This window comes from Lactuca sativa, chromosome 9 (genome assembly GCF_002870075.4).
Source record: "Lactuca sativa cultivar Salinas chromosome 9, Lsat_Salinas_v11, whole genome shotgun sequence".
Taxonomy (NCBI): domain Eukaryota; kingdom Viridiplantae; phylum Streptophyta; class Magnoliopsida; order Asterales; family Asteraceae; genus Lactuca; species Lactuca sativa.
In genome coordinates, this window is record NC_056631.2 from 38,326,132 (window position 1) to 38,345,493 (window position 19,362).

Here is a 19,362-nt window from a genome sequence, read left to right on the forward strand (position 1 = left end):
AAGTATCGGGGCTTCGGGGGATGTGAAAATAGCCAAAATAGTGAAAAAGGGGTTAAAAGTGGCTTTTTCTAAATTCTAGCCGGGAGGGTTCGCACTCTTCTATTTATAGGAGGAAGCTTCTGATCGGAAAGCTGAGAAACCTCTAGGTGGTGAAGATCCGAAGGCTCGCAGGGGAGGACTCTCACGTGGTTGCGCATGCGAAGGAGCTGTTGGTGGTCTGTGATTGGACTGAAGTCCGGATCCGATGAGGGAAGCTCGTGGCTTCTGCGAGGGTTCGGACACGAGGGAGAAGACACACGTCGGATCTTCACTGGACCACTTTGGATAAGGCCACATGGTCGGATGACTCAGCAGCATTTTTGGACACGTGGCACATGCGAGGCGAGGGTGAAGTGGCAACTCGTGACTATGCGAATTTTCTCGATTTTCGCGCCAAAACTGCTAAAATCCATAACTTTCGCATACGAGCTCCATTTTTGACGTTCTTTATATGCACACGTAGCTAAAGTTACGCTCTACAACTTCCGTTTAGACTTCGTTAGCTAATTTTGAATTTAATTTTTATATTATTATTTTTAACAGATCGGGACAGGAAATTCGTTAAAAATTCATAACTTCTTCATCTGACGTCCGTTTTCGTCAGAATTTTTACCGTTGTGCTACTAGTGACGAGACCTTCGATTCTCATTTAGGTTGTGTCGGATAAAAATAGCTCAATCTAAAATTCGAGTTTTTAGCTGTCTACTGCTAAGCTGAAACTTCGAAAAACTTCGAAAAATCATAAATTCCTCATACGAAGTCAAATTTGGGCGTTCTTTTTATCGAACTTCTCGGTTTAACGAATATACGAATTTTGTTTATATTACTAAGGCTAAAAAGTAGTTTATCAAAAACTCACTTTTTACGACATTCAACGTCGTGCCAGTTTTGTCTCGAAACTTCGACAGGTCATAACTTCTTCGTTATAACTCAGATTTTGGTATTCTTTATATCCCCAAAATCCTTGTTTCGACCACTACAACTTTATGTAAAGATATCGAGCTTATCTTACACTTTAATTTTTACGCTTATTTTTATTCTTAATTAATTAAGCCCTAATAATTAAGCATAAAACACATAATTCACATAATATTCACATAATTCCTTTTTCATTTCTTCAAAATGAGTTACAAAGGTTAACCTAGACTATCACCTCAATATAAATGCTTAGGCTAGAAACACGAGTGTTACACATTCTAAATACATTAACCATTTTAAAAGATGGTACAACTTTGTGGACACTTATTTTTGAGCATAACAATCAATTTAATCTTAAATGTAACGACATATTTGATTTTTATTAACTCATAAATCAAATATTATAGTTTTAAGCTATTATATTTATTTTCCTATTCGTTTCCTAACAGTGGTCAGTGACGAAATCTTCTCGAGTGTCACAATACAACAAATCCCAAAGAAGTTCTTACCTGAATCAAACTACATTCTTAGATTTCAACATCCATTTTCACACAAAGAATTGCAACTAAACCTACACATCATAAGATTGTTGAGGATTGAAATTAGAAATGCTAATTGGAAAAATCTACAACAACTAGAAAATTGTTACTTTTTAAGTGGGAAATAAAGTGAAAATTATGGATGCAGGAAATAAAGAACCAAGAAGTACATTCATACTAAGGAAAGACAACAAAGATCAACAAGAAATAAATATGGCATGTAGCCTGAGAAACGTGGTGCGTTCCTTGATCTGTGTGACACGTCGGTTGATTCGGGTGGCAGTACACATGGCAGGAGTTGGAGACACGTGGTAGGAGTTGGGAATATAACACTATATGAAGCTAACACTTGGATACATAGCAACACAAGGCTTCAGGTCGTGACAATAGTTAGTCTTCATTAACTAGCCAGGTGAGTACATGCGAATTTTTTGGATACATAGCAAAGTAATTGGTTTTATGTGAAAAGTGTGAATATGTCACTAGGTTTGACTATGCTTGATCATATGAAAAACGTTTTATTGTTAAAAGTTTCATAATATAAATCATTGTCTTCCTCTGTTAAGGAAAAAGGGAATTATAAATTATATGATGAAAGTTCCAACTTGTATGTTATATGATTGGGAGGTTAGAGCTTTGGTTAAGCTCGAAAATCACATAATTGGTTATTTGATGAGTATAGCAACAACCTATTTGTCAATTGTTATTGTGAACTTTATAAAGAGCTGATTCGGTAAAAAGCCTATATGTGACTATATGTTAGAAGCTTTATGGAAAGTTGTTTGTGAAAAAGGGCATAAAATGCCTGTAAGTTATTCAGATAGAGTAAAATAAGTTATTGATCGGAAAGTTTGAAGCTCTAGAGAGAGAGAGAGAGAGAGAGAGAGAGAGAGTAAGATGAAAGTAAGTTTGAAGCTTTATAGAAAGTGTTAAGTGAATGGAAGTTTGAAGCTCTATAAAGAGCGTTGAGTGATGGAAATTCGAAGCTCTATATAGATTGTTTGGGAAAGGCTTAGATTGAATTACGTTTTATGGATGGAAGCTTGTGTCAGCCACTAAGGAGGGCTCCACGTAGATAGTGAGTTGACAAGGTTTTGGTTCCAGGTCTTCATGTGGTGGCGTGGATCCGATAAGGTTCTCGGTATCAGGTCTTCATGGGGTTACTAAGGAGGACTCCATGTTGATAGTAATCGATACGGATTTGTCTCTCGAGACTCAGGTTCCCAATCAATTGGGACTCAAGTGTGATCCATAAGGGTTACCGATGGCCACTGTCATGCAGTCGATATGTTCTTTCGTGGCCGTATGTGTTAGGATTTTATGTGTTAAGACCTTATGTCTTAGGATCATATATGCTAAGGTATTTGTGAATGATTCATGTAAAAGTATTTAAAGGTTAGTAAAGTACGAGTCAAAATTCATGTAATTCATGAGTCTTCATACTTACGCACTTGGTGCTATGTACTCAGGTACTGAAATTGAGATAGGTTGTGTTGCCAAGAAGTCTACAATTGAACTAGAGAAGGTTGTATAATCCTTTTCTCTTTTACTATAGTTTTTGATATTATTTTGTAACACTAAAAGCTATTAACTCTGATAATGATTTGAAAGTTTTTGTAAAAGCACGTTTTTATTGGTAATAAATGGTGTTTTAAAAGTACGGTGTTACAAAATCACACCAACCTAAACACAAATAAGAAAAATCACATATGTTAATCGGAAAATCGCACCAACCTAAACACAAATCGAAAAAATCACAAATGCTAATAGAAAATATCAAGATTGTTGAGGATCAAAATCAAGATGCTAGTTGAAGGAGACGAAGATGAAGGAGGGTTTGCGATGGTTTTCTGGTGTCGTACCACATATTCTTGACGATTTCTACAACTCTAAACCCCTAAAGATTTGGGCTTTTTAGGTTCATCTAGTTTAAGTACAAGGGTTGTAATAATGGAAGAATGTGGCGACACCTGCGTAGGAATGAGGTCTCACATATGAAAAGATTTGTGTTGTAAGAATCATGAAAGAATAGGAAAAATACTCGCTTGAAAGATAAATGAATGCTCAAAGAAAGGTGTTTTGAGTTACAACTTGAAGTCAGAACAGGTGCTTTCCAGCCAACGAGTGCTTGGGTTCTTCGTATGTGTGTTGTTTTGATTTATTTATGGGAAATCATAAACAAACAAGAATCAAGCTTTGCATTCCATACTTCATAGCAATAACTCATGGAATTCACAAAGCTTCATTAAGCCAAACCATGGAAAAGAGAAAAGTCGAAACGAAGGAAGATGAGAACAAGGCGGGGTTTTCTAATTTTTGGGGATTTCGTTTCCCGCTTAGCTATTAAAGGTTGGAAAATGCGCGTTCCATTAAAATTTATAAAGCGACATTCGTAGACGACACACATTTTATTATAGGTGCCCTCCGTGTTTATTTATTTATTTATTTATTTAGACACTATTTAAGGGCACACAATAATACGTGACCTAAATCCTTAAATTTTTTGAAGAGATGACACTTTTGTAATGTCACCCTCTTTTGTGTAACATAAATCAATGAGTGTCGTGGTTTGCGCGTCGTAAAATGTTGTTTTTCTAGTAGTGTGTCTTTTCGGTGAGCAGGATGAGCAGGCGGAGTGGCGACGTGTTTGGGTTGTCTCTTTGGTGCTTTCCAGCCAATGAGAATTAAATGAACAACGGAGTGTCGAAGTATGTAAATTGGAAAGTGGAAATGGATAATGCAAATTGGAAAATGGAGGGCATGGAAGAACAAACGGAGACTATGGTTACTTGACGTACATCCGGAGGGTTGGATACTTGGGCTTCACTTCACGATTCACTACACAAAGGATTGAGATGGGTAATTAAATGAGTTTGTGGGTTTTATATTTGTACTATTTATATATAAAACAAATAATATATAATAAAACAAAATACAAATACATTTAAATAAAATAATTTATGTATATAAATCCTCTGGTACGGTTTTATACGACTTGAAAATTTTGAAACCTTAAGTCAAACCGTTCATCGCAGTTTGAAAAGTTTGAAGCCGCAAAGGAAATACAAACAGCAAAACTGAACCGACGACAGATTTGACTGATTTTCCATTTTCAAATCGATTGGGAAACACTCTACTTTAGATGTTCATTGGCGTATATTTTATTTTGAGAGAGAGACCTACTTCCATTTATATTTACATCTACTTTCGAACACCAAAGGAAATGAAATTATTATTAAGAAAAACTATAAAACCATATTTGCGCTACGACTACAATCCTGATTCTTGATAGGAGCCCTAGTTCTTGAATAACAGTGATTGCTCTGGCCCTCGACGAACCAGCTGCTGCTGTTGCTTATCAGGTAAATCCTCCAATTTGTTTTGCATCTTGTTGGCTGTTTTGGTGGATGTAATTGGAGGCATAAACTACGGCGAGCGACTAAGCTCGAAATTACAAGATTGGGTTTTTCTTATAAGTTTGGAATTCTCAATGATGTCTGTCTGTCTTGATTTTGTTTGTACCGATACGAAGAGAAATTTTGAAACTTTTTGTGGTTCTGAAGCGATACGAAGAGAAATTTCGAAACTTTTTTGTGGTTTTGAACTGATAGGAAGATAAAATTTCAAACTCTTTGTGGTTTTGAACAGATACGTAGAGAAAATTTGAAACTTTTTTGTGAATGAATGTTCGTCTGTCTTGATTTCGTTTAGAGAAATTTTGAAAGATTTTGTGGTTTTGAAGAGATTTAAAGGTATATATTTTGGATGGTGTTTGAAGGAATGAGACGAGAAGTAGAAGATGTTGTGGAGTTGATGCAGCATATACAATCACGGTTGCCGATAACAGAAGCTGCCCGCACGAGCGTGTTGTCCAAATCATGGCTACACGCGTGGCGTACCATCCCTACCCTCAGGTTTCGTGTGCGCAGCGAACAAAATGGAAAGAGTATGAAGTTGGTGGACGTGGACCACACTCTGATAAGGTATCTCCATGACAACATACCAATCGAAAGGTTTTGGCTTCTTATCGACATTGAGAATCAGGAGTCAGCTTCTCATGCTGAAAAATGGATTGGTTCTGTGGTGACTACCAAAGCTTCTTGTCTCAAAGAGTTATCCCTCTCACTCTACCTTTATGGTGCCCCGTTTACATTTCCAGATGAGATACTCTCGTCGGGTGAAAACCTGACTAAGATAGAAGTTTTCTCCCCGCTTAGGTGCCATTCTGTTGTTTGGATGACAACGACTACTCCTGTGATCAACTGTGTGTCCCTACGAGAACTTGAATTGTTTGGTGTGAGTATAGGTGAAGAGGCACTCAATCACATATTCTCGTCTTGTAGGTTGCTTGAGACGATTGTGCTTATAGATTCTTGCAAGGGGCTCAAAACCATCAAGGTTAAAAACCTCCCGTGTCTTTATGAATTGACAATATCCTCAGAATATGATGATTATGATGGATATATTGCTATGGAAATCAGTCACGTCCCAAATCTTGGGGTGTTTAGCTGCGATTTACATATATCTTTTCCTATCAACGATTCAATATCATTAGGAAGCAACGTGACAAAGTGAAGGCTAGGTGGTTATGGTATGGTAAGAAGCAGCGTGTGTCTGAACATGATCGAATCAGGATTTCCTTTTCTCGAGAGTTTGATACTTGATGATATGACATCTTGGAAGTCGGAAAGCTTCCATTTCACATGTGCTTCCATCAAGAAATTGACCCTGAAGGAGTGCCTCTCCATGCTTACAGACGTACAAGTTCATGCACCAAAATTAGAATTTTTCTGGTTTCATGGGGTCGCATTGCCTCCTACTCTCTTGTTTCCGGACTCTACTCTCTTCAAGAAAATAGTTGTTTCACTCAAACTCGACTCTCTTGTTGATGCTTATTTTTTCTTGAAGATGAGGGAAGCACTCGCGTTATCACGCAGGTGTGACATTTATATAACAATTTACAACTATACTACTACTATGATGCCATTGGACATCGACATGGATGATCTAAGAAGAAGGCTCCTCATGTTTCCTCCTGCTACCAACGTGCAAAAACTCGAGTTTGAAGCAATAGAGGATGAATGCCTGTGGGAACGATCCCCATTTTTTGATGCCTTCTTTGAGATTTGCCATCCCAAGCATGTAGTTGCAAAGCCAGACGCATGCTTAAGACAAAAGAATCACTTTTGCAGACTCATGCTGAGGGAGTTCTTGGAGAAGAAGACGACAACCACCACCACCACCACCACCACCCCTTATTGGCCTCACCACCTCCAACACGTTCAAATAAGAAGGAATTCTTATGAAAAATGGGAAACCCTGACAGATTCCCACAGAAGCTTTCTAGACGGGTCGACTCCTGGTGTCTTCATGCACTTCTATCTAAACTGGCATTAATTACTTAACCAACATGCATGTCTGACTGCTTTGTTTTGGTTATTTCTTTTATTTTACTTTAGTACAATAAATATTAAAACAAGCAATGGATTAGTAACCGTTTTTCTATCAAAATCGGATGTAGTACACGTTTCCTTTAATCTAACTTGCATAACCTAAAAGTTTTCGATAATTTCATTTTTGTTTGAAGTTTTATTAGTAAGACAAAAATGCAAAAATGGTCCTTCTTGGGAAAATAAGCCACCTAAAGTAAATTACTATTATTTGTAAGAAAATGGAAGTGCATTGCTATAATAGATGAAAACTAAACCTCAAGTACGAACCAAATTTGTAAAGACCGGCTATGCTCAGGGACCAAAAGTATAATTGACAAAAAAAACAACCAAGTTTGTTCAATATCCGGCCGGCATCTATTTTAAAAAAGTAACCCGATATGCTTAAATATTGTTCAAACTCCAACAGACCCCGGTTGGCTTAATCTTGTAAAAATCCAACTTGTCTTGATAACCAATAGGTTGAAACTAATCCCAATCCGTACATTTTTTTAATGGATTCATCTATTAGAAATCTAGTGATAAAAACTTGTATACCCTTGTACCATACGTAATTGTTAGAAAATTAGGATAGAAAATATATTTTTTGACAAATAACCATTCAAATTGCTTTACATGTAATATAAAAAGAATTAACCAAGTGAAATGAAGACCACATTAAAGCTTTAAGGTAATTAGAGGTATTCGTTTGGATGGATCGGTTTGATCCGATGCAATTAAATGAATCTTAATTGATTTCGGTTTTCAAATCATAGATATAAATAATCCAAACTAAATTGAAATCTGATCCAACCAAATTATAATTAAGTTGGATCAGTTTTTAAAACCCAAAACAATTTATAACTACATATAATTAGAAAATTATCTAATTTTATAGAAGAAACAAAAACAAATTATTTAGTTATGGTTTAACATTTATAAACAACTATTAAAAATATATTATAATTTAATATTTTATAAATAAAAAAAGTTTTAAGAATTTATACAAATTAAAGTTTTTTATTAAGTAAATTTTTTGGTTATTTCTTATCAAAAATGAGAAACCCTGACAAGCATTCTTGACAGGTTGACTCCTGGTGTCTACATGCACTTCTATCTAATATGGCATTAGTTTTTTTGGTTATTTCTTTTATTTTTTTTCATGTTTTGCTTCTCGTGTGTGTGTGTGTGTGTGTGTGTGTGTATATATATATATATATATATATATATATATATATATATATATATGTGTGTGTGTGTGTGTGTGTGTGTTCAGGTTCATTTGAGACTATTCTAATTTTGTGAGACCAAATCTAAAAATAATTTTAAAATGCAAAATAAATGGAAAAATCCAAAAAAAAATTTAAATATTATTTTCGGAACTAGAATTAAGTAAAAAAAAAATAAAAAAAAAATCCTGTTTTTTTTTTGAAAAATATGTGAAATATTCTAAATAGAATATTACACTGACATATTCTAAAAAATAATTTTAAAATGCAAAATAAATGGAAAAATCTAAAAATTCTTTTTTTAAATATTATTTTCGGAACTTGAATTAACTAAAAAAAATAAAAAAAATTCCTATTTTTTTTGAAAAATACGTGAAATATTCTAAATAGAATATTACACTGTACATATTCTAAAAATAATTTTAAAATGCAAAATAAATGGAAAAATCAAAAAATTCTTTTTTTAAATATTATTTTCGGAACTTTAATTAACTAAAAAAAATAAAAAAAAAACAAATAAAAAAAATGCGTCTCACGGTCTCACAAAATTAGGTCGTCTTACATGAACCTAACCATATATATATATATATATATATATATATATATATATATATATATATATATATATATATATATATATATATATATATATATATATATATATGGTTAGGTTATTTTGTTTTCACTATCTATTGTGTGCATGTATGATTGATTCTCAAACAATCATTTTAGTTATTTTAAGAAAGTAATTAATGTATATTACATGTTGAAGATATAATGGATATTAATTACATCTTCAACATTTAATATGCATTAATTACTTTTTTAAAATAACTAAAATGATTGGTCCAGAATCAATCATACATGCATACAATAGATAGTGAAAACATTTGAACCTAACTCTCTCTCTCTCTCTCTCTCTCTCTATATATATATATATATATATATATATATATATATATATATATATATATATATATAGAGAGAGAGAGAGAGAGAGAGCTAGGTTCAAATGTTTTTGACAACTATTGTGTGACTGAATGCACCAATAGGAATTGAGGAATAATTAAATAATTAAAAAATTAAATAAGGGTAATTATGTAACTTTAGAATGATAATTAAAATAAAATCTCTTAATTAATGAGAATTACCATAAAAATCTCTTTGACCAACTACTTAACCCTAGCCCTAAATCTAACTCATCATCGTTTCTAATCCACGGCTTCTGCTTCTTCTTCTACAATCAATCATCAAGATTCAAAACTCATTACCAGGTAATTATCCTTCTCCAATCAATTATTAAGATTTTCTTTCTTTGAGTCTCCGATTGTGTCTTCATTCTGTGTTCAAGTCAATCTTTCCTGTTTGTCAAAATTAACAATTTGATGATTGACTGATGCTATTGTCTGTAAACGTTTGAATATAGAGCGTTTCTTTAAAGCTATTACAATTGACCCATATGTAAAAGACGTATCTTGAATTTGTTGCTCATCCATTCTGTGTTCATCGTTTTCTTTTATTCCCGTTATTTCTGTTGACTTGAGTTCATTTGTTTCTTAAAATTGCTAATGATTTCTAAATGAAATTAATCTTTTAAGTATTAACGTGGTGTTGGATGAACAAGATTTTTGGGTCCTGTGATGTACAATTGTCGAACAGTTGGTTAAAGAATGAAAAGTCAAAATTTGATTAAACAATTGAAGGCTGTTGTTGCAATGAACTGGCGATTTTGTTTGTTAATCTAGTTTTTGGAACAAGCCTTTACAATGGTGTGATGCCTTAAAGACTGTCAGAACATAGGCTATCGAAGCACTGTTAATTCCATCTCGCAATTTGGTGCTTCACGTTTTTCAGGTTCGCTGTGTTATGGGTCTTGGAATCGGGGCATATGTCAAAATCGGATGTGTGATGCGAACCATGAAATTGGTAATTGTACCTCAATTGGAATGATTTAGGGACTCAATCGGGAAGAACAACGGTCAAACGTGGGCTCCTGTGTGGTTGGTGTGCCACTTCAAGTCTGTTGTTGATCTGATAAAGAAGGCTACAAATTCTTTAAGAATATTTAAAACCATTCTGCAAGAATAGTTTATTCTGTAAGAATATTTTTGTTGTATTCTGAAAGAACTGCAATTAATTATTTGTATGCTTAAGGTGCAGTTGTTAGGATGATGCAGGAATGATGAGGAAACTTATGAAAAAAGATATATGATGCTTCATTCTCAAAGAATGAAGAAAAACAACAATATTCTTTCAAAATTTCAAGATTCAACATCCAAAAACAGTCATATTCTTTCAGAATTCAAGAAGAAAACATGGCACACGATAGTATTCTAGCGGAATGTTGTTATTTTTTTTAAGAATGTTATTCATTTTTGTTTATATTCTTTTAGAATTTTTATAACTATATTAAAATGTATAAGACTTTTAGTCTGTAAGAATATGTATGAATTTGTATTTAAGTTTGGATGTATAAGAATATATTAGAATGTTTGTTATTTGAACATCTTATTCATGAATTTTTTTTCTTCAGTAATATTCTGTTAGAATAAAATTCTGAAAGATTATCATTCTAACAAAAAAATATTCTGATAGAATAAAATCGGTAAAAATTGAAATTGAATTAATTAAAAAATTCGGATTTTTTTAAATTAGGAGAATTAATCATCCCTAAAAATCCGAAAATTTCCTTTTATAAATGTAGTTAATTGTCCAAAATACCTTTTTGATAAAAATTGTGTGATTATATAATATATGCTACCCTATTGTAATATCATAGACCCTCAGATCATGATTGTTGATTCTATTCATCCGATGGTCCAGATCTGTGCATTCTGGCACACAATAGTTACTGGAAACAATATAACCTAACCCTATATATATATATATATATATATATATATATATATATATATATATATATATGTTCAAATATTTTCACTATCTATTGTGTGCATGTATGATTGATTCTGGACCAATCATTTTAGTTATTTAAGAAAATAATTAATGCATATTAAATGTTGAAGATGTAATTAATATCCCTAATATATATATATATATATATATATATATATATATATATATATATATATATATATATATATATATATATATATATATATATATATATATATATATATATATATATAGATGTGTAAGGTCATTCTTAAGATCTTTTGGAAATTTCTACAAATCTATTGGTAAGATGCTTGTTATTGGTGTTACTCATTTAACTATCAAACACATATCAGAAAACATACATGCTATTAATTATAGAAACACATTCTCTGAAATGTTTTTTTATGTAATTTTATATATTTCAGCTAGTTTTACCAAACGTCATTTTTTATCAGATAAGTTTTCAGTTATTAACTAATTTTTTATTTAACACCTAGTTTTTCAGCTATCAGCTAGTTTTTCAGCTAAAAACTAGTTTTTTAGTTAGTACGTCAAACATAACATTATTATATCTCATGTTTGATATTATATTTGAATACTTTCGGAATTGAATTGTGGCAGAAATTTTATCGGGGAACATTGAAATTGACAGAGTAACACCTGTTATTAAGTGAATCTGGTTCGGTTAACATTGATCTAAATAGTTCAAACTAAATTCAAATCTAATACGATCCAAAATAATAATTTGGTTTTAATGAAAACCAATCCAAAATCCGGATTAAATAGCCTAAACTAAATTGTCCAATTGGAAAATTCCGCTTTATCCGAATAGTGAAGAGTCCTAACACCTGTTATACTCGTTTTTTTTTTCTATTAAATTGATAAACCTCACCCTATGCAGCTTCGATATATGTAAAGTCCGTGTCCTAATTTCATCTTTATTGCTCATCCATGTGTCCTAATTTCAAGACGAGTTCCATCTCAACTCAAGGAAAGTTTCATGTCTTTATCGTCTACAACAACAAAATCCACCCTTGCCGAGAGTTTTGAGCTATGTTATGTATAAATGCTCCACTATGGAAGTGGATTCTCTCTCTCTCTCTCTCTCTCTCTCTCTCTCTCGGGTGTGTGTGTGTGTGAGAGAGAGAGAGAGAGATTGTTTAAATAAATAAATAAGTATTGGATTTAAGAAAATTTAAAAATAATAATAATAAATACCCCAATGGGTATTAAAGTCATTTCAGTTTACTGAATGAGCAAATTCGCAACGAAACTAGCTCAAAATGATTACGAATCTAAAAAAATTGAGGTTTAAACTAAACCACGGAAAAAACGCATACTACAGAGATTATTTTTGCAATTTTGTCTATTAGTAATATGCACTTTGATTTATAGTGTGGTTGTGTTTGCTGAATTTTCGTTTCCGTGATGTGATTTGAATTTGTTACTTGGTTAGAGTGAGAAGCATGAGAGAATACTCTTTGTGTTCTTTCTATTTTATTTTTATTTTTTAATTTTGTTTACATTATTAAGTAAATGTGGTTGTTTAATTAGAAATAAATATGTAGCAGTTGAGATGATTTCTTATCAGTAGTGTGGCGTAGCCAATGTTGAACTTTTACCAAGTTAACTTTATTAGTTTATTTCTGTAGGTCATCGGTGTTACACGTGTGTGAATTGTGCAATCTTTTATCATTTGAGATGATAAACGTACATGTCATGATTTTGTGTTATTTATTGAGTGATAAGTGTAACTATATCATTTGTTCCTAAAAACGAAAGAACCTAAAGTTTTTTTCTTGTATGAGTTGTATCGTCTGGGTCATATGGGTTCATTCATAAATGAATTAAAATAAATTATTAAACATATATAATTATAAAGGAAAACTACAATAAAGTCCCTACATATTGGCCTCCTAATCGATTTAGTCCCTATATATTTTTTTTATTCAATTAAGTCCCAAATACCGGTAATCGTATTCAATTTAACACTTTGACCCGGTCAACATGTCATCCAACTTTCAAAAATTACATTTTTGGTCCAGATTTCAAAATTTATTACAAATTTGGTCCAAAATTTACACTTTTGGCCCGGATTTTAAATTTTTTTTACAAATTTGGTCCAAACTTTAACTTTTTTGCCCAAATTTTAGAATTTTATTATGAATTCATCCTAATTTTAGTTTTTTTTGCAACTTTTTTTTTTCAAAAAATTGTTTCTAATAAGTTTTTTCTTTATAAAATCATACTTATACAAAAAAACATATATATTTTCACATAAAAATCTTATATTTTCTATATAAAAACTTTTTTTAAAAAGTTTTTTGTATATGAAATATCTAGTTATAAAAATATGTATTTATTTACTATATAAATATATATAAATTCGTTTTTATAAAAAAAATGTATACAAACACCTATCACCTTTATATATATATATATATATATATATATATATATATATATATATATATATATATATATATATATATATATATATGCACACAAATAGGTGTGTATCTATATTTTTTTTATAAAAACGTGTTTGAATAATTTTTTATATAATACGTGTTCGTATACATTTTATAAAAACGTGTTTGAATAAGTTTTTATATAATACGTGTTTGTATATATTTTATAAAATCGTGTTTGTATACATTTTATAAAATGTATACAAACACGTATTATATAAAAAAATATTCAAACACGTTTTTATAAAAAAAAAATATAAACAAACACGATTTTATAAAAAAAAAAATATAGATAAAATAGGTGTTTGTATACATTTTTTTTTTTTTTGTAAAATACGTTTTTGTATACATTTTTTTTATAAAAACGGATTTCTATATATTTATATACTTAATAAATACTTATTTTTATAACTAAATATTTCATATACAAAAAACTTTTTAAAAAAAGTTTTTATATAGAAAATATAAGATTTTTATGTGAAAATATATATTTTTTTGTATAAATATGATTTTATAAAGAAAAAACATATTAGAAACAATTTTTTGAAAAAAAAGTTGCGAAAAAAACTAAAATGATGATGAATTCATAATAAAATTCTAAAATTTGGGCAAAAAATGTAAAGTTTGGACCAAATTTGTAAAAAAAATTTAAAATCCGGGCCAAAAGTATAAATTTTGGACCAAATTTATAATAAATTTTGAAATCTGGGCCAAAAATGTAATTTTTGAAAGTTGGATGACCTGTTGACCTGGTCAAAGGGTTAAATTGAATACGATTACCAGTATTTGGGACTTAATTGAATAAAAAAAATATATAAGGACTAAATCGATTATGAGGTCAATATGTAAGGACTTTATTGTAGTTTTCCCTAATTATAACCACCGAAAAATAGAGGATTGTTTATGTTTATTGATTTATATTCATAAATGATACAACTATATTTATAAATGGGGAAATCACTTTAAAACGAAGTCTTATATTAATGCACGACTATAATCGACCTTTTTCTTGTGGATCGAAATATATTTATAAAACTAAATTATAAATGAATAACACAATAAAAATTTATAATGTGGTGATTTGTTACCGTCCTATAATCATAAATAAATACGTTACAAACAAAAATTGAAGTAAAATAATTAACTTTTATTTTATAGTCACAAATAAATTTATAATCAAATAGAAGTATATAACACAATACAATGAAAATATATATAATATAGTTTTAATCATAATTTATTAAAACACAATCTCTTATTGATTTTTTTTGTCTAGGATCTTTTTGTTTGAATTAGGCTGTTTTGACAAGAACTCGAGGCTGTATCTGATGTGTCCCCTCATCTATTGCTCTCTTAAATTGTTTCTTAACTTCAATTGTACCAATAAAATGTTGCATTTTGATTATTTTCTTCTGTTTAGAACCAATAACAAATTAATTTGATATTATTTTGTTAACCGACCTAACATTTTGGGACTTTTCTGCAAAAAGATATTATTATTTTTAATATTATACAAAATTAAAAGAATGATCTTTATGGTATGTCAAAACTCACTTAAACATTTGAACTAACACCAGTAACCAGTAGTCCAAAAGTTTCTTTTTCTTGTGAATTTGATCCAATTTAGTGTGAGCTTTTTTGTAAAGACGATTTTTCTGTTTTGTTATATATATATATATATATATATATATATATATATATATATATATATATATATATATATATATATATATATGTGTGTGTGTGTGTGTGTGTTGTGTGAAATCTTCAGTAAAATCCAAAATTTTTGATCAAGTTTATGTTTTAATCTCATTTTTTTTACAAAAATCTTAAAAACCGATAAAATGTTGCATTTTGATTATTTTCTCTCAGTTCTAACCGATAACAAATTAATTTGAAACTATATCGTTAACCGACCCAAATTTTTAGGACTTTTCTACAAAAAGAATATTATTATTTTCATTTTCTTATTATTATTATTAATATTAGACAAATTTACAAGAATGGTCCCTATGGTTTTCCCCGAAGGTCCGATTATGGTGGCTGTTGTTTTCGATGGAGGTCCGATTATGGTGGGATGAGGTCTAGCGGTTTTTGAGAGATATACATCGTCTCCGACAAATTGTAAGAGAGAGATCCGAAACCCTCGCTCCTCCAACGAAAACATCAGCTAGTTTTTTTTTTTTTTTTCAGCGAGACATGAATGGTTTGATGAGAGTGGCGACTCCTGAGAGGCTCTGATTAGGGCGTCAGCTACAACAATATGTTGGCTCTAGGCAAGAGACATCTAAAAACTATTTATGTTTTATTGTAATAGAGAGAAAGAGAGAAAAATCAAATTAAACCAAACATGCAAGAAAATATAACTTTTGGACAACTATGTTAATCCAAATATTTTTGGCACAAACATAAAAGTTTTGACATAACACAAGAACCATTATTGTAATTTTATCTTAACATTATTATTTTATTAAAAATGAAAATAAATATATTATTTCTTAAATATAATAAATACATATAAACATATTTATACCAAAACAACATGTAAAAAATACATATCAATATAATAAATACATATAAAAAAACATAATCATATATTTTATACCTCAAAAAACGTTTTTAAAGTTTTTTTTTCTCATTTAAACGTATTTACACCAAAGAACATACAGATCATTACAACACACAACATTAATATATCATTTGCTTTCTATTTTCCTTCCACAAAAGTCAAACTAAATGTTACATATAAAAATGATAATATACTAAATAATAAAATAAAGTAACCGAACAGACTCATCCCATAAACCCTATTCGAGCTGTCCTAATTTAAGCGTTGAATCAATCTCTTTTTCATAAGAAAAAAATGTCGCTTGAAATAGCTATTCGTCATCCAATCAAAAAAAAAATCACCTATTTTGAGAAGTGGTAAGCTTAGGGTCAGTTTGATAGTACAAGACATCTCCAGTATCACTAACATAATGGTCTTTCTTCAAGCTTGCGATTAATTCACCCAGTAGGTGGAAAGGTAAACCCCTTGACTTTTTCGGCTCCCTGTAGTATTTCCCAAGCACTGGCTTTGCAGCCTCCGTCTATAAAGGAGAAACAAGTAATAAATGTTGAGTAAAATTTAACTTCATGGTCAAAATTACAGAAAAGCCCATGTGATCTTTAGAATGTATACTCACTGCCTCAATTAGGTGATAATGTGGGATCTGAGGAAAAAGATGGTGAACGACATGAGTTCCAATGTCATGATGAATATTATTAATCCAACCATAATCACGATCAATTGTAGTTAATCCTCCCCTTAAATAACTCCATTCCTGTAAAAAAAAAAATCATGAGTGTCTTGGGGGTATGTTTAAATAGTTGTTATGGTGTGACAAAAAAAAAAGTACATAACCAAATTTATGAAATTATGTAACGATTAAAAATACCTTTCCACGATACCAAGGGAGTTTATCTTCATGACCATGGTGATGTAAGTAAGTAACAAGATCCAACCATATAACATTTATCTGAAATCAAAGCAAATGAGAAGCTAAAAACTTTTAACAACAATTAAAATAGAAATATAAAAATTAAGGGATATGGAAAAATATTAAATACCCAATATGGAATGCCATATAGTTTTAGCATTTGCATTGGGCCAACAACAAAGTTTAAACCAAGAAGCAGAGCAAACATTGCAGTCCAACAAATTGTTGAAGTCATCACGTCTTTTTTCTCAACCGGGACAAACAAATCACTACTTGGATCAAAGTGGGACCCACTCTTTCCCGGAGATCTATTCCACTATATAAGAAAAAAAAAACAAAATATATATATATATATATATATATATATATATATATATATATATATATATATAAATTATTTGTTACAAATTTACAAATTACAACAATTGTATTATTTTGTAACTTACAAGGTAAAAGGGATAAGCTAGCATTGGAAAAGGGAGGGTGAAGCGAAGTGTACGTGTCATCCAATCCAAACTCTTGAAGGTTTTTTCAGATAACTATAAATAAAAACAAAAGTGTGAAATTGATTGATAAATAAAGTTCAAAAAAAAAAAATACAAGTACTAAAGAACATACCGGGTGCCATGATTCGTCATTTTCAACGTGTCCATGGTTTTGATGATGTGTTCTATGGCTGATTCTCCTGTAACATTCATTTATTTTTTAAAATCACAATTGGTATTTATTTATAATCAATTAATCATAATCAAATTTAAACCTTGTCATTTTCTTCTTTTAGAAGTCAATGAGCTAAAAACCAAAATTGCATATTGAAGAATGAATAGACTAAAAGTGGTCCAATTGGGGTTAGTTAAAACATACCATCCATGATAAGGCACGAGAATTGAAGAATGTAGAATATGCCCAACAACACTATTCAGCTTAGAATTGTTTGAGAAGCTCCCATGGCCACTGCAAATTAAGAATATGAACAAGATCAAAAACCCATGAATTCAAGCATGCCCCTTTTGACTAATGTAGTCAAATGGTTGATTATAGTTAATCCTATATTGATGGCTAAAATAAGTCATCAAGAGTCGTTTTCATATGAAATGTCATAACAATTCTTGTTCGATGTACATCTAGAAAATTGTATACCCGATTTCAACCCTAAGAAACGACTAGTTTGACCAATAAAGTCAAAACGAAGAACAGAAAGATGAGAAATTATAGATTACCAATCATGGCCAAGAACAAAAAGAGCCCAAAACATGGTCCCTTGAGCAACCCAATAAAGCGGCCAAACAAGCCAATTGTTGAGATAAGCTGCAGCTGCTGCTAAACCAAGAACACAAGCGACATCCCTTATGACATAACTCATAGACCTCCATGGATCCTTCACCCAACAATGTTTCGGAATAGCAGCCCTAATATCAGCCAATTTGAAAGGCGGTGGTGCCCCTGCGTCAAATTTCTCTTCTTCTTTCACAATCTCTTCATCAGAACTGATCCTCTCTCCTCTTTCGCGCCCTGAATTTTCCCCATCTATCGATGGTATTTTAAATGGAGCACTCACTTTAACCTCCCATTTGGAAAACCGATCTGGGGTCGTCGTTTTTGATGAAAAGATTGCAATTGGATCCTTAGAGGGTAAAAGGATGACAGGGTTATTGTTGTTTTTATGGATAAACCCTCTTGTGGGTATGGCAAGAGATTGGGAAAAGGGTTTAATGCCGCACCCTGATAACACCAATCCTGCCATTATGAGAGAGTGAGAGACCAAGAAAGATAGTGGTCTCTCTTCCTATATCTTTCGTCAGTCGTCCCTCAAACCCTAGCTAGATATTTGTAAAGAATGTTTATATATATATGAAGAGCGAATATTGGAGGCATACATTGAATAAAGGTCCAATGGGAATAAAGTAGATCTTGTGGGTGGTGGTGTTGTCGCTAGTAGAAAACTAGAAATAGAACAAGAAGTTGGAATCTCTTTTGGTAGATTGATTGAAAATTCGATAATAGGATCAAATGCGAAACTATGCAATGCATTTTATTCTTTTCTAACTTAATTAATAAAATATGTACTATTGATTAGTCTTTATATTAAAGATAGTATATAACATTATGACTTTTTTAATAAGTATGTATCTAACAACATTTATAAGGAAAATTAAATAAACTAACCTTTATAAATGATGAGTAATTTAATAAAAATAATTAACTTTTTAAAAATTTGGAAAAATGACCACCATCTTGAGGATATGGTATTCCGGAGAAGCATTATTCATTCGTAGAAGTTTGTAGTAGGTATAGTTTGGAATTTAAAATCTGATATTCTATATTTCAGATTGATCGAGTTAATTTCGAAGTACGGTAGT

General features: G+C 31.0%; 2 protein-coding genes across 3 annotated transcripts; one reads left to right on the forward strand and one right to left on the reverse strand.

Annotated features, from left to right (window-relative positions):
- The first annotated feature begins 4,532 nt into the window (after positions 1 to 4,532).
- On the forward strand, positions 4,533 to 7,033 carry LOC111882726 (putative F-box/LRR-repeat protein At3g28410). Of its 2 annotated transcripts, none has more exons than XM_023879091.3 (2): positions 4,533 to 4,858; positions 5,275 to 7,033. In XM_023879091.3, the coding sequence occupies exon 2, from the start codon at positions 5,277 to 5,279 to the stop codon at positions 6,069 to 6,071; it is 795 nt and encodes a 264-aa protein (XP_023734859.1). In that variant the 5' UTR covers positions 4,533 to 4,858; positions 5,275 to 5,276; the 3' UTR covers positions 6,072 to 7,033. The 2 variants fall into 2 exon arrangements, with proteins under 2 accessions (XP_023734859.1, XP_042754504.1); XM_042898570.2 differs by having other exon boundaries at positions 4,540 to 4,858.
- A 9,106-nt stretch (positions 7,034 to 16,139) lies between these two features.
- Positions 16,140 to 18,898, reverse strand: LOC111882696 (sn-2 acyl-lipid omega-3 desaturase (ferredoxin), chloroplastic). Its single transcript, XM_023879061.3, has 8 exons — positions 18,223 to 18,898; positions 17,867 to 17,956; positions 17,621 to 17,687; positions 17,449 to 17,541; positions 17,133 to 17,318; positions 16,961 to 17,041; positions 16,709 to 16,846; positions 16,140 to 16,612 (listed from the first exon to the last, which is right to left on the reverse strand). The coding sequence occupies exons 1-8, from the start codon at positions 18,744 to 18,746 to the stop codon at positions 16,430 to 16,432; spliced, it is 1,362 nt and encodes a 453-aa protein (XP_023734829.1). The 5' UTR covers positions 18,747 to 18,898; the 3' UTR covers positions 16,140 to 16,429.
- Positions 18,899 to 19,362: the final 464 nt, after the last annotated feature.

Coding starts and splice junctions, on each gene's coding strand:
- LOC111882726 (XM_042898570.2), top strand. CDS start 6,090: ATGGTAAGAAGCAGCGTGTGTCTGAACATGATCGAATCAGGATTTCCT.
- LOC111882696 (XM_023879061.3), bottom strand. CDS start 18,746: ATGGCAGGATTGGTGTTATCAGGGTGCGGCATTAAACCCTTTTCCCAA. Junction 17,542..17,620: donor ATGACGAATCATGGCACCCG/GTATGTTCTTTA, acceptor TTTTATTTATAG/TTATCTGAAAAAACCTTCAA. Junction 17,319..17,448: donor TAGCTTATCCCTTTTACCTT/GTAAGTTACAAA, acceptor TTTCTTATATAG/TGGAATAGATCTCCGGGAAA.